Here is a 14,885-nt window from a genome sequence, read left to right on the forward strand (position 1 = left end):
TATGAATGAAACGAAACCTGTAAGTTAATTTTTCTTTGTCTGGTACGATAAACTTTTTTCCTATAATCCGCTGATGATGTTTTATTTTAAAACTATAGTTGTTTTTTTTTTAAAGAACTCTTATAAACGCCGAAGGTCACCGAGAGCAGCTGGAAAAGCAGTTTTATTTATAAGGTTCTGTGAGACGAAGACTGAAGCTGTGCAGGACCGAGAGCGACACACAGCGAGGAAGTCTAAACAAACTGTTTCACGACCTGCAGGCAGGAAAGCTCAGTTCAGACTCACTTTCATCAAACGTGCGGCTCCGTGAGTGCGCTCGCTCTGCAGCAGCGAGGAGCTGCACCTCCTCCTCCTCCTCACTCCGAGGAGCTCTTCTCTGAAAGCAGCTGCTGTGGATCCACATCAGACACACCTGAACTTGAAGAAAAACGGGAAACCTTCAGATTTCTGTCAAAGAAACCAACACAGAACTTAATTACTGCTCCAGCTGATCCCCGGAAGGAGCTCGCGGGTCCATTAAAGGTAACGCAGACGGACACCTGAGAGACCCTGACAGGCACAGACAGGTGTGCGCAGCAGCAGCAGGGGTTCCGGGCCCGGCTAGAGTGTCTGTGGCTCTCTGCAGGTACCCTCCCACAGTGGGACACACACGTCGGGTCGGCTGGTGCACCTGTTAGCCCTGCGACGGGTGGAGACATGTCCAGATGGTGCCGGGGTCTGCTCCTGAGAACCGGATCACTCGTTGATGAAACTGCTGTTTCCAAAGTTTGTTAAACAGTGGGTGGAAGTGTTTGTTTCTCCCGTGACCTGTTAACACGAGAGCAGACGTCTTTGGCACATTAAAAACATAAAGAAACTGAAGCAAACGAACTCGGCGTGAACTTTCCACGCTTCGGTTCAGATATTTCACTTCAGCCTGGAGGTGATTTTGTTTCGGGGTTGTTGTTTTTTTGGTTGTTCTTTTACAGACCGAAACATTTGAAGTGTGCGTTTCACGTGCGCTATATGTAAGTGTTGAAGAGCTCTGAGCTCGCGTGGATTGAGTATACCGGAGGGAGGGAGGGACAGTCCGAGTGTCCATGGAGACTTTCTACAACCACACGCGGAACCAGCGGCAGGACCAGAGCCAGCACCCAGTGGTCACGGCGGCAGCGGACAGCCCCGCGCACGGGAGTGACCTCAGCCTCCGCGCGCTCACCGGATGCGTCCTGTGCGTCCTGATCGTGTCCACGCTGCTGGGGAACGCGCTGGTGTGCGCCGCCGTCATCAAGTTCCGCCACCTTCGCTCCAAAGTCACCAACGCCTTTGTCATCTCTCTGGCCGTGTCCGACCTGTTCGTGGCCGTGCTAGTGATGCCGTGGAGGGCCGTGTCCGAGGTGGCCGGCGTCTGGCTGTTCGGCCGCTTCTGCGACACGTGGGTGGCGTTCGACATCATGTGCTCCACGGCCTCTATCCTCCACCTGTGCATCATCAGCATGGACCGCTACTGGGCCATCTCCAGCCCGTTCCGCTACGAGCGCAGGATGACGCGCAGGTTCGCGTGCGTGATGATCGGTGTGGCGTGGACGCTGTCTGTGCTCATCTCCTTCATCCCCGTGCAGCTCAACTGGCACCGCGCGGGCGCGCAGAACGCCACGGACCCGGGGGACTGCAACGCGAGCCTGAATCGCACCTATGCCATCTCCTCTTCCCTCATCAGCTTCTACATCCCCGTGCTCATCATGGTGGGCACGTACACGCGCATCTTCCGCATCGCGCGCACGCAGATCCGGCGGATCTCGTCGCTAGAGAGGGGCTGCCGCGCCGTGCACCGGCGGCCCCGCGCCTCCGCGCACGAGGAGAGCTCTCTGAAAACTTCCTTCCGCCGCGAGACCAAAGTGCTGAAGACGCTGTCGGTCATCATGGGCGTGTTCGTGTTCTGCTGGCTGCCGTTCTTCGTGCTCAACTGCATGGTTCCCTTCTGCCGCCTGGAGCGCCTGGGCGCGCCGCCCTGCGTCAGCGACACCACGTTCAGCGTGTTCGTGTGGTTCGGCTGGGCCAACTCGTCCCTGAACCCGGTCATCTACGCCTTCAACGCAGACTTCCGGAAGGCCTTCTCCACCATCCTGGGCTGCAGCCGCTACTGCGCCACCTCGGCGGTGGAGGCGGTGGACTTCAGTAACGAGCTGGCGTCCCACCACGACACCACCCTGCAGAAGGAGGTGTGCGCTGCGCCGGCGGAGCTCGAGCGCGACTTCGATAAAGTTTCGGCCATTTCCGGTGATTCCAGGAACCGCCGGAACTTGCTGCTGCCCGCCATCCTGCGGCACGAGTGCGAGGCCGAGATCTCTCTGGACATGATGCCCTTTGGACACGATGCACCGGCAGACTTTTACGTGATACCCGGTCAAGTCCAGGACCTGTGAGCAGACCGGGATTGACCTTTGACCTTCTGCTTGTGACTTTAAACGAGAGGAGAGGATTTTTTTTCCTGTTGTCAGGTCATTTAAGTGTGGACGATTTTTCCATCAAACATTTGAGAGGATGTAAAAAAAAAATGGATACTCATCATTATCATCATCATCATCATCCCGACTTCAGATGGAAGGCAGGAGGTCGTTCTGTGTTTGTCACTCTGAGCTCTGTTCTGCTCATTCCCAATATTCCAACATCTGGACATAAAAACAGATGACAGAGTTTGTCCGAGTCACTGGAACGCCTTACCATTTCCTGTTAATGCTCTTTATACATTAAACTCTTTGCTTGAGACTCACTTCGACTCTTTCATTTGGACCAAACCTCCACAGTTTTGGTTCCTCTGGTACTTTCCCCACCACCACGTGAAGCTTGAGAAGATCTGACTAAAAGCACAAATCCAAAATGATCCATTGAGTCAAACAGGCAGTTGTGTGTTTGTCAAATGTCACTGCACATTTGTTGGAATTCTGCTCAAATCTGAATTTTAAAAACAAACCTCATCCTGCTTTATGATCACTGAGTTGCTTTTCTAAATCCTGATTTCAGTGTTAAACTTCATGATTGATCACACAGACTAACAACCAATCAGTTGTTGCTACCACGACATGATGACATATACTTTTACTGATATATTTGGTGTCCAGTATTCAGACACTGCATGGACCCCTTCGTGGCTCTGATGACGTGTTTGCGTGTTACAGCCCACGCAGGGAGTTCAGGGTTTTCTTTTGTAATGAAATAAGTGAAACAGACACAATTTATATGTTCGTGACTTTTTTTCCTCTCTTCTTGTCATAGCAAAAAAATAATAATAATAAATAAATAAATAAAACCCACACACCAAACAGTGATAAACAAGCTTTAAAATAATTCATCCTGTGTGAGTTTACATCAGCACTGTAAAAACAAGATTTTTCTGTCGCCGAGTTTTCAGTTTATAGTAAAATGTAAACTTGTGTTTACAGCACCGTTCACAGGCTTTTCCTCTCACTGTTAAACCGATAACTCTTTAAAGGTACTTCTTTCCTTTAGCAGATCAATTTAATCAAAGATTCTTTGCTCAAGAATCCTTCATCTTTGTTTGAATCTGCAGCTGCTGAACAACAATACTGTGCACTTAACAACAGACACAAATGAGGTTAAATATCTCAGGAACGTCAGGAGTGTCTGTCAGAGACTTTAAATGGCACCAAGCTAACAGGCTGAATGTCGGGAATGAGGGGAAAATCCGTCCTGATTGTTCTCTGCTCTCGTTAGTGACACTGTCTGGATGGCACACATCATCACACATAAACTAATAAAGTTGTGTGATGTAATACAAATGACCTTAAACTCACGGATATCGATGGTGGTTTGAATTTAAACCTAAGCCCTGACTTGTACTTGATGCCCACAGATTGAAAGCTGTTTGATCTGAGTGTTCAGACCCACTGACTGAACCTCCCTTTGATATGGTAAAGATGGAGGACAGATCATTAATAACAATTACATCATTAATTTTGGCATCTAATTGGCCCTTCAGGTAATTGCAGGCTGTTGGCGTTTGTACATGCAAATTGAATGTGAAGCTGAACAAAAGCCAGATGAGCGTTTCCACGATGGAGTTTGCTGGAAAGCTTTGGGCTGCTGGTTGTCGGTGAGCTGAGGCAAAGCTCTGCAGACTCACAGAGACTGAAAACCTTTTCTAACAGCTCGTTTCAGACGGAGCAGGAACTGTGAGATAAAGGATTATTACAAACCGCGATCATGCAAAGCTCCTTTAGCATAGTCCAAGAATGAAATTGAGCACAATAATTGCACTTTAAAGTTACTGTCATGTTGCTGTTTGAAGCTTTGGGTCAGTTCAAGATTAATGTCAGTATTTCATGTAAATCTCCCTCACTGTGTTGAGGTGAGGGAGAGCCAGACTGTTGTTTTACTGCACAGGAACCCGACAAGTCAGCGACTTTAATGTTAAATGTAGGACAAAGGTGAAGGCAGCAGCATCACCACGCTTCCAAAATACTGAGATTTGAGGGGGAAATGCAAATTTTCATCAACAGTCAAAAAAGAAAAAAGGAAATTCAACAACCAAACTCAAGTCTGGCTTCAATGTCCCCCCCAAAAATGTCCCTGGGTGGAGATGTGGAACAGGTGGAGCACTGTGATGTTGAGTGGATCCAGATGGAGAGGTCAGAGCTGATTAGCATTCAGAGTCAAGGATGAAGGTCACAGAGAGCCCTGAGAAAGGAAGTTTGGGTGATCCGAGGCAGCTTGCAGGTGTCCTCTGGAGTCTCTCTCACTGATCCTGAAAACATGAACTCAGAGAAGAAGAAATCGCTGCAGAGATTTCACCACGTTTGTTGTTCTGACTGTTACTGACAGACACCCAGCAGCCAATCCCGGCACACCAGGGTCCAGCATGGCGCTGAAAGTGTGGCGCTCCATCTCTCACAAACATGTACAACAGGAAAAGCTGAAAATCAAAAATCATATTAACCACAAACTTTTCAGGTCATTAACAGCAAACACAGAAATCTGTTTGTGCCATTATGGAAATGTTTCACTCTTTTATAAAACTGCAGCTCTTTCTACCCGATGAACATCAGTCAGCTCAGACTGAAATGTTACATGTGTGAGGCAGACACGTAATAAAAACAAGCGGAGAAACCATGTTGCACAGTCACATGATCATGATTATTGCAGCCTGTGTAATGCTCAACCACTGCATCAACAACTTGATTTTCAGCCCAGTGCATGCCCGCAAATCTCACTTATTCCCTGCAGTAATCAGCCATGTACAGGCTGTGAAGTTGGAATTTGCTCCAATCAGAAACTTCTGGAAATAAAGCATATGATGCATAGTGGGTGGGTCCAGCACTGGCAGAAATCAGAGAGAAATATCTTAATAGTAATATGCACAATTAACAAGCACCCTGAATCGGATAATTGAAGAAGTAAAACTTCTTCCAGGCGATGAAGTGCCAGAATTCCAAACTCCATTTCAATATGCAATAGACCCTTCAGATGTTTGTGTTGGCTTCAGATTGCTCTAAACAGTTGTTAGTCTGCACTCAGTCAGTGAAAACTGCTCCACTGTTCCCAATATCAATATGGAGTCTCCATCAGGTTCAGGACTATGTGAAACCTCTTGAGTGTTTATAGCAGCAGCATCAAGGCAACTGAGCAAATCACAAATTTATCCAAGTTTGTGCTCATAAATCAGCAGGATGACACGATGAAACGCTGTCGTCTGCATATAACTTTATATCTGTAATATATTTTAATCTGAGAAGTATGATAACCAGAATCTGTTATCCAAGCTGAGGTTTTAAGTACAGTCATCTTCCACTTCCCTCACCTATGGTGTGCCACAAGGTTCTGTATTGAGGCCCTTATTATATACATAATGCTGATTCAACGTTTCAGTTATGAAGGTGCTTCTGTCACATTACATTCAGAGCTCTGTGCACTCAAACACGCATCACTATGCTTATGTTTAACATAATGAAGATGTGACTACGACACCTCATTGGTCAGCTTAGTGCCTTCTTTGATAACATTTTGTTAAATAAACAGAAAAAGTGCTCAGTATTGCACTAGCTTCCCCTGTTTGAAGCTTTTGTTCCACATGTAGAAATGTTGCTGCAGCCACAGCAGCAGCAGAGGTGAAAGGTTGCACAGAGAAACAGACAACCACACTTAAGAGCTCTTTGTGACACACACTCTTTCATCTCCAGGAGAAAGCGGCCAGGATTGTGCTCATGCCTTCTTTCATTCGCTCTCTGAAGTCACTCAGTGCCAATGCTGGCGTTTCAATGACAGCCAGGTGAATCGCCAGAGAAGATTAACAGTGTTCATCTTCTCCGAGGTATTCAAGTGTTTGCATAAAACACATACAACCACATGGAGGGAAAACAAGAGAAGAAACCAACAAATTCAACGATAGGGGAAACTCCCATTTCAAAATGTGTTCAAAATCGGAGCGCTTAGAATTAGAATAAAATAGAGTAGATTTGATTCATTTCTTCTGCCTTCATGATATAACAAAAATTATAATGTAAAATCAGTAATTTCTTAGTAAAAAGGATACTGTACTCAAATATACAGATTAGTGTCTAATTACATCTTCCATTAACCTGACCCATATAATTAATCTAGAATAAATATCAGTGGGTTGGCAGTTTGTGAAAGCCACTATATCTGAATACAGTGGAGGGAAAGGACATCTGCCTTGCAACTAATGGTGTTTTACGTATGTGGTGCTAGAGAGCGGAGATGCAATGTGCAAACCGAAGGAGAAAGAAGTCAAAGGTGTTTGCGTGAAGGTACATTTAGATTCACTTCTGCACAGTCATACCCTACATTTTAGCCCCTTCACACAAACACAAGGAACGAGGACGCCACTGGCATCTTATTAAAATGTCTTCATTTAAGTCAGTGCTCTAACACAAAAACACGCTCCCAGGTCAGACACGTGACCCTCATCTCTGGAAAGCTGACAAGAGCTAAATAACAGCAGCCAGTTAGACGCTAACATTAGGCTCCAATGCCCTAACAGTCGCTTTCCTGCTGATAAATCGTTCAACTGTGTCTCACCTGGCATTGAAAGCTGAGGTAAACAGTGGGACTGCCTTCTACAGTTGAAATTTAAGGTTTTGTCTCTGACAGATGAAAATAAGTTATCCTAGCCACTGTAGCCAGGCTTACGCAAATACGTTTCTGGAGGTAATTCAGTAGAATTCTGCAAGCTGCTGACATCTGTTAAACTTTTACACACTGTAGCTTTAATTGTCAGTCCATGGTTTGACTTTGGGATCTGGGGTCTTGGTTGAGTATTTTCAGTACATTTGAGTTATTCTCACCATTTTAAGTCTTGAGTTGTAGTTGCTATAGTGTTGCCTTTCACTTCATTATGCTTTTCATCATCATTCATCCAATGTGACAGAGTCACGTGACTTGCAAGACAACCTTTGTGTCCATGCATATCAGCCAGTTTAAAGAAAGTTGTAACCCATCACCTCTGACCGTGATGGTGTCAGGTTCAGCCAGTTAAGGCAGAGTCTGGCTATGCTGAATGTGTAAACGTCAAAGTGTCTGACATTGTCCACAAAAACCTAAAGCTGACCTAATGACTGGTTGCCCAGTAAAAGACTGGAGAACAGATTTTGTTGTTATAGTGTATTTAATGACCACATGATGCATGGAGGCCCAGCTCATCAAGTTGACCTGATACACACACACGTAACTGTGCCTTATCTCAAACCTTTATCCTTTGAGAATCAGCCACTGGGACACTTTCTGGATTGTGTGGCAGCACGGGGCTTAGAGGGAAGGGGCTGTAGACATCGTCAGTGTATTTGGAGTAAGAAAAGGCTTCTCTTCCTCGCTGGTAACCATTGCCGTTCTGGATGATGTAGGATGAAGGCAATGCAGGTGGAGCCATAAACATGCCAAGTGGCACTTGAGAGGTATACCAGGCATTAAAGTCAGGATAGGTCTGAGAGGGCATCCAGTCCTGTGGGTCAAAGGAGGAAGGAGCTCCCCCTACAGGAGCATGTACCCATGGAAAGCCAGCAAAAAAAATGAGGATCCAGTAAAGCCACCAATACCAACCCTTCCAGAGTTTTTGCTGAAACTGAGCTTGTCAAGTTGCAATGAAGCTCTTGAAAATTTTGCTCTGAGTAGCACTGAAAGAAAACCCTTCTATTACTTGGTTTAGCAGACCAAGCTTTTCAGTCAAGTATAAAATTACAGTTTTCTGGAAAAAAAAGAAAAAAAAAAAAAAGGGTAGTTCAGTTCTGCTACAGCTAGATTTCCAAGACTAACTCTCTTGAGGTTAGACAGGAAGACTTACCTTTAACTAAAACAGGCAAGCACCTCGGCCAAAATGGAGGAAGCAAATCCAGGAAACCCTGTTAAAGATATAACATGTTTTATATAAAAAATAAAAAACTTAAAATATAAAAGAGACATCAAGCATCAAACAGCACAACTAACCTCAGAATAAAGACAAGCACCATGATTAAGCCTCAAAAGGGTCAGCTACAGCAGGTCAGTACCAACACGCTGCCAGCTGCTTACAGATCAACTCAGTGTCCGTTAACTAGCTGGCAGCAAATGCATGGCTTATATTGGTGCTCAACATGCTAGCAGCTCTCGTTAAATTCATTCACTTCACCTGGTGCCCATCACTCCCCAGTCAATGATGCATTCTTTTTAGCCTGGAATCTGAACAATACCGAACCCCTGCACCTTTCAATTGTTTGCCAACTGCCAATATAACTGTAAGAAAGAAAGAATACTGAACCCCGCACAGGAAAGTTTGACTGCAATAGAGAAGAAAAAACAACAGAACATGTTTTGATGCATTGTCAGAAATATGATGCAGAGAGAAGAATTGATATGCTTGGTGATATGAAAGTGAAACTGGGCTTGGTTGATTTGTTTCATAAGAACTCGAGAAGGGAAAGTTATCAGACCATATTTGGTTTTTATGGCAGACTCATTTGTTTGGGAGGTTTTTAAATTTTTTTGAAAAATGTATTTATATATTTTGTTAACATTTTGGTTCACATTCCAAACCCGTTGGTGGCAGTATTGCACCGTTTTGCTGTTTGCCAACCACCAATAAATAATATAAAGAAGAAGACTGAGCTCCTACTTGTAATACTACAGGGTGGGCCATTTATATGGATAGACCGTAATAACATGGGAATGGTTGGTGATATTAAAGTCCTGTTTGTGGCACATTAGTATATGTGAGGGGCAAACTCCTCAAGGTGGGTGGTGACCATGGTGGCCATTTAGAAGTCGGCCATCTTGGATACAACTTTTGTTTTTGCAATAGGAAGAGGGCCATGTGAAACATGAAACTTATTGGTAATGTCACAAGAACAACAATGATGTGCTTTGTTTCAACGTAACTTTATTCTTTCGTGAGTTATTTACAAGTTTCTCTTTGTTCACAGCCATTGACATGTCGAAGAGGTTGTCACGTGAGGAGCGGATCGAAATTGTGTTGATATCTGGTGAACGCAGTAACCGGGTCATTGCAGCAGATTTCAATGCAAGACACCCTACGAGACCACCCATCTCCCATGCTACAGTTAGCAAACTGCTGGCTAAGTTTCGTGAAACTGGTTCAGTGTTGGATTTGCCAAAATGTGGACGCAAGAAAACTGTCACTAATGAAGAAACATCAGTGGCTGTCCTAGCTTCATTCAGCAAGAGCCCACAGCGTAGCACTCGCCGCATGTCAACATGCTCTTTTAATCAAGAGTTTTCCTGCATTTTTTCCAAAATATTTATTTATTTATTGATCTATTGGCTATGCTATATTTTGCCTGCAACAGGCAGATGATTGTGGTTTTTGGTGAACTTTGCTCAGTAGGGAAAATCGCTAGGATTTAGGACATGGATTCAGCTTAACACTTGTAATTCGCACTAATACATCTAAAACTTCTGTCCAAAATTTTGGGATTTCTGGACATTCACATAGGCAATGCATCAGTGTACCTTTATCCCCACATTTAACACGTGTCCAGAACGTTAGGGTCAAATTTGTTTAATAATGTTGGGGTGATATATGTTCTAATATATACTGGATTAGTTTAAATTGGGTGTTTATAGATTGTGTTTGGGCTTTCAAGTAGGCTTTTTGACATTCCGCTGTGGTTATTCTACACTTTAAGTCTTGACACCATTCAAATCTTTTTTTCTGAGGACGTTTGAGAGCTGTCCCTGAGGTTGTTATAAAGACGGGATATTAAACCCTTCTTCAGCTGATGGTTTATTGCTGTGCCCTTTAATGAGTTTAGAGTGGGCAGTGTTAGGGATTTTTGAAATGAAGCTTCTGATCTGTAGAAATTTGAAGAAATGTTTGGTTGGAATGCCAAATTTCCATGTCAAGTCATTAAAGCACATTAGGGTGTCCTTGTCAAATAGGTCTGCAACTTTGCACAAACCTCTGGCAGCCCACATTTTAAAACCCGAATCTTTCCAACCAGGGTCAAAGGCCTTATTGCCCCAAATAGGTGAGAATTAGGATAGTGCTCGTGTTTCATTTTTAACCTTAAGTGCATCAAACCAGAAACAAATGGTGTGTGTGTGTGTGTGTGTGTGTGTGTGTGTGTGTGTGTGTGTGTGTGTGTGTGTGTGTATATATTTTTTTTTTTTTGTGGAGTACAGTCAAGAACTGAGCAGTAAGGGGGTAGTGCTTGGCCTTTCTAAATTTACCGAGGATAAAGTTGTCGTTGAAAACCAGCATGAAGCTGTAGAGAGCAGATTACATTTTAATGTTGTCCAAATTAAAGAGCTCAGTTCCCCAGCTACTCAAAACAATTTACCCTACAACATCTCTGGGTATAAAATTAGTCAATCCAAATCAGCCATCCTTTAAACATTCTCAGAGAATTAAATCACCCATTCAAGTTGCCAGAGACAGTCTTACCCGTCTAGTGTGTGTGTGTGTGTGATAAATATAAGAAAAATCCACTCCAAAGATAGATGATTTGGCACATGCAAACCATGCTCCAACAATCAACTCTGTTGTTGAATCAATTGATGGACTATGCCGCCAATCTCTGATTGGACGCGTAAACATTCCTCTTAGTCCTCCATATGACTTCTTCACAAAGGCAAAAAAATAATACGCACCAAATTCATTTGGAATAACAGACGAGCCAGACTATGCCTATCATTACTATATCTTCCATATGATAGGGGAAGTCTCTGTATTCCAAGCCTCATGCTTTCCTGCATTTTTAATGCAAGCAAAAAAACAACAAAAAAACAAAAACAAAACAGACTATACACACTTTCCACATCAGCTGAAGTTTGACCCAAGAGTTAGTATAATTTGTAGAGTTCAAGATGGTGGAATTGCCAAGGGTACACAAGATCAGAAACTGCATTTGTTGAAATGTATAAAAATGAATGAGATTCCCCATACCAGATCGGTAAAGGCCTGGGTTAACGATCAGTTCTGTTTTTTATTGCTAGCACTTCTAGCACTGGCAGTTAAAGCTGGACTAGTTTGCCCTGAATTAAAAGATTTCAACTAAATGTAAGCTTGTAAAGCCAAGTTAATTTAAGCTTCTAGGCATTCTGAAGTTGAAGGAATAGCTTACCTTTCATTGTTTGAGGGAAACAAGATCCACTGCTGAAAAGCAGGAAACAAATGCAGGAAACCCTGTGAAAAAACAAACAAGTCTCTGTAGATAAACTACTAAATCAGACAGCATTAAATTTCACTACTCACTTCAAAACAAGCTTGAGCCCCAAGTCTTTCCCTGACTTCAGTGGCTTGTATACCTACAGTGTGCCACTGGGCATGGTCGCAGCACCTCCCATATTTCCTTCATCGTACATCGTCCAGTCTGGGAATGGCTACCAGCGGGGAAGAGAAGCCCTTTCTTTCTCTAAATACTCTGATGATATAGTTGTTCCTTTTCCTCTGACACAGTATCTAGGGTTTCCCTGAGACTGAGTTTCAAGAGCCGCGGATCTGAGGTAAGGGGCTACTTATAAGCATCTAGCACTTGAACAATCAAAACCTGTGTGGTAATTTTTCTTTGTTTCTGCAGGTGATGCTGACCCTCAGCTGTGCAAGAACTGATGTCTTCAAACATTAAACATAAGAAAAATTGCATTGACTGTCAATCATCTTGGTTTTAGATGTTGCAGTGTGCCGCTAACTCTACGGACAGTGAACCAAGTCTTCTAAATACAATAATGTTCACTGAATAATGGGTATCATGGCCTGTAAATAAATGCAGCAGGATAACTGGGTGCCAAAATTTTACTGCTAGTGAGCTGAAAATACATTCCTGTGTCTAAGCCGCTCCCCAAGTAACACAAAAACATTGCTGGCATGAGTAAACCCATCATATGTTCCTACATCAGGTTTCTTACAACTGTGTATGGAACAGTAAGAAGAAAGTCGAGTTAGTTTTGTTCACCATTTTTTTTTTCTGATTTGGTGAATTTCCTGAATAACCCATAACTATCTCGCTGGCTGACGAACCTTGCCAACCCGCTATCTGCAACCACAACACTCAAGTTTGAGCTGAGCTAACATTAGCTGGTTCTCATGCTGGAAGCCAGTCTCCAAGCAGTCCGATAGCTTCCCTTCCAGCTCCGCGTTCTGTACCCATGTACGAGCCAAAAAAGTTTGTTGTGACTTACGATTCCAGCTCAGATGAGTCCAGTCCTCCTGAAGTTCAGTCTCCTGGCCCCTGGTTCAGCTCTTTGGGACCTGTGAGGAAACCTCCCAGCGTCTCTGTGAACCCTCGGTCAGCTTTGAGAACCAGTGGACGCCCACATGTGGTGTTTAGGTCCCGTCCGGTCTACGAGGCTTTATTGCCCCCTCGTGGAGTCAGATATGCTGCTGGTAGTGGTGGGAACTCTGCTTCCTACAGATCATCCCCATTCAATCCAGCATTCGCATGGGATGAACAGCTTGCAGCGGGGCCTTCTGCCCTGTTCTACCTGGGAGGGTGGACACCTCGTCACCTCCCGGATGCCAGCGTCTGGAACACTGATGAGGTGCCGGTGAGCACGACTGAGCTGCCGTACCTGCCTGCATCCTACATTGTCCAATCAAGAAACAGCTACCAGCGAGCAGCAGAAGTCCTGTCCCACTCCAAATACTCTGACGATACCTTCAAGCACATTCACCCCAGCGAGTCTCCAGATCTGCCTGAAGCTGAGAGTCCAAAGGTTCAATGAGGATTCATTAAAACTAACACTGAGAACACGTTCATGTCTTATCATTCAACCAGAATTCATATGACCTGTAAAATGCCTCAGACTCTTAGACCGATTGATGTGAACCTCTGAGATCACCCACACAGTGACTGCAGGGTTTTTCACATTCATTCATAAGAAGGTTGTTGCTGAAAACACGAGTGCAGAGAGTGAAACAGTGAAACCCCAGAAGCGGCTCTGCTGTTTCGAGCTCGGAGGCCTCGCCTGTGGCTCGCTGCTTCGATAAAGGAAAATCACAGAGGACTGCAGATGCTTTAGTCACAAACTTTCTGACGCTGTGATCGTGGCAGTGTGGGAGGTGTTTGAGGATAGCTGGAGATCTGCATGAAGCTGGGAGTCACATTAGCCTGTTTTCACAGGACTTCAGTCTGAATGTTTCATTTCACCGCGATCTACCCCCAACCTGAAATTTCACAATTTCTACTCATGAAGCTGCTGAGAGTAGTTTAAGAAATCGAAGCTTCTTGTAAAGACAAAATAACGAGCTTTTGTTTTTAAAGCAGAGTGATGATTTAAAGGATTTACGTGGAACTTTAAAACATTGTACTCATGACGTGTGCGTCCCTCACATGTATGAGACGTGAAAGATGGACGTCATCACGCTGCTCCAGGCTGCTGGTTGTTGTAGGGCACAAATAAACTAAACTAAGTTTTTCTTACATTTACTATGTTTGAAATGAGAATCAGTACGAACCACAAACTCGATGTAAGAGTTCTGGTGTGTAGTTACAATTACAGTGATTAGCCACACCTGGTAAAACCTGCATTTAGCTTGCAACTTGGAAGTGTTTTACCTATCTACTGAACAGTTAGGAGCAAATGAGTGTAACCCTCCAAGGGGAACAGGTTGTCAACCTAATCTTATATTGTTTATATACTGCCTGCTTTTTATTTTCTTTCTTTTTTCAAACAGTCAATATGTCAAAATCTTCAGGTTAGTATTGTGGAACTTTGACTTAAAAATGAAATATTGGGATGAATTGAAAATCTAAGATAACATAAAAGCTATTTTTAAAAAACATTTCTGACTTATACTTTTGTTTTTTCCCAGTGCAGGAAACAAGCCTCCATAGATATGACCTATGATTCTGAATGTACAATTCTTATGTTTTAATGAACACTTAAACTTAATTTAGATTATGTTTCCAGGCATTTCAGATGGCTGTGGAGTTGCAAGACTTGCTTTTTGAACAGTTTGTTCAGAGGGTTACACCAACAAAGATGAAGTGACAGTCCAAACACTGGACTGTTGAATTAAAACATGAGCACAGAGGTTAATTATGTAAAAAAATGAATGATCAATATAGCACTGACTTTGCATTGAAAATATACCTCATATTGGTATATCTAAATCCTACAGCTATGTCAATGTTGTGCTAAAAATTCATAGGACATTTACGGTTGCACATCTGAAGCCTTACAGCATCAACAAAACCAGCTAATGTTAGCTCAGCTCAAACTTGAGTGTTGTGGTTGCAGATAACGGGTTGGCAAGGTTCGTCAGCCAGCGAGATAGTTATGGGTTATTCAGGAAATTCATGTTCACCAAATCAGGGGGGGGGGGAAAAAAAAAAAAAAAAAAAAAAAAAAAAAAAGTGAACAAAACTAACTCGACTTTCTTCTTACTGTTCCATACACAGTTGTAAGAAACCTGATGTAGGAACATATGATGGGTTTAC

The 14,885-nt window shown here is 43.6% G+C and overlaps 1 protein-coding gene across 1 annotated transcript; it reads left to right on the forward strand.

Annotated features, from left to right (window-relative positions):
- Positions 1 to 1,079: 1,079 nt before the first annotated feature.
- On the forward strand, positions 1,080 to 2,405 carry LOC146690003 (D(1)-like dopamine receptor). Its single transcript, XM_085434915.1, has one exon. The coding sequence runs from the start codon at positions 1,080 to 1,082 to the stop codon at positions 2,403 to 2,405; it is 1,326 nt and encodes a 441-aa protein (XP_085291041.1).
- The last annotated feature ends 12,480 nt before the right edge of the window (positions 2,406 to 14,885 follow it).

Source organism: Copadichromis virginalis, linkage group LG16 (assembly GCF_057382275.1).
Source record: "Copadichromis virginalis isolate Kocher_CV1m ecotype Utaka linkage group LG16, C_Virginalis_male_GT1.1, whole genome shotgun sequence".
Lineage (NCBI taxonomy): Eukaryota > Metazoa > Chordata > Actinopteri > Cichliformes > Cichlidae > Copadichromis > Copadichromis virginalis.

What these genes read in the sequence shown, in the direction of transcription:
- LOC146690003 (XM_085434915.1), top strand. Translation starts at nt 1,080, where the DNA reads ATGGAGACTTTCTACAACCACACGCGGAACCAGCGGCAGGACCAGAGC.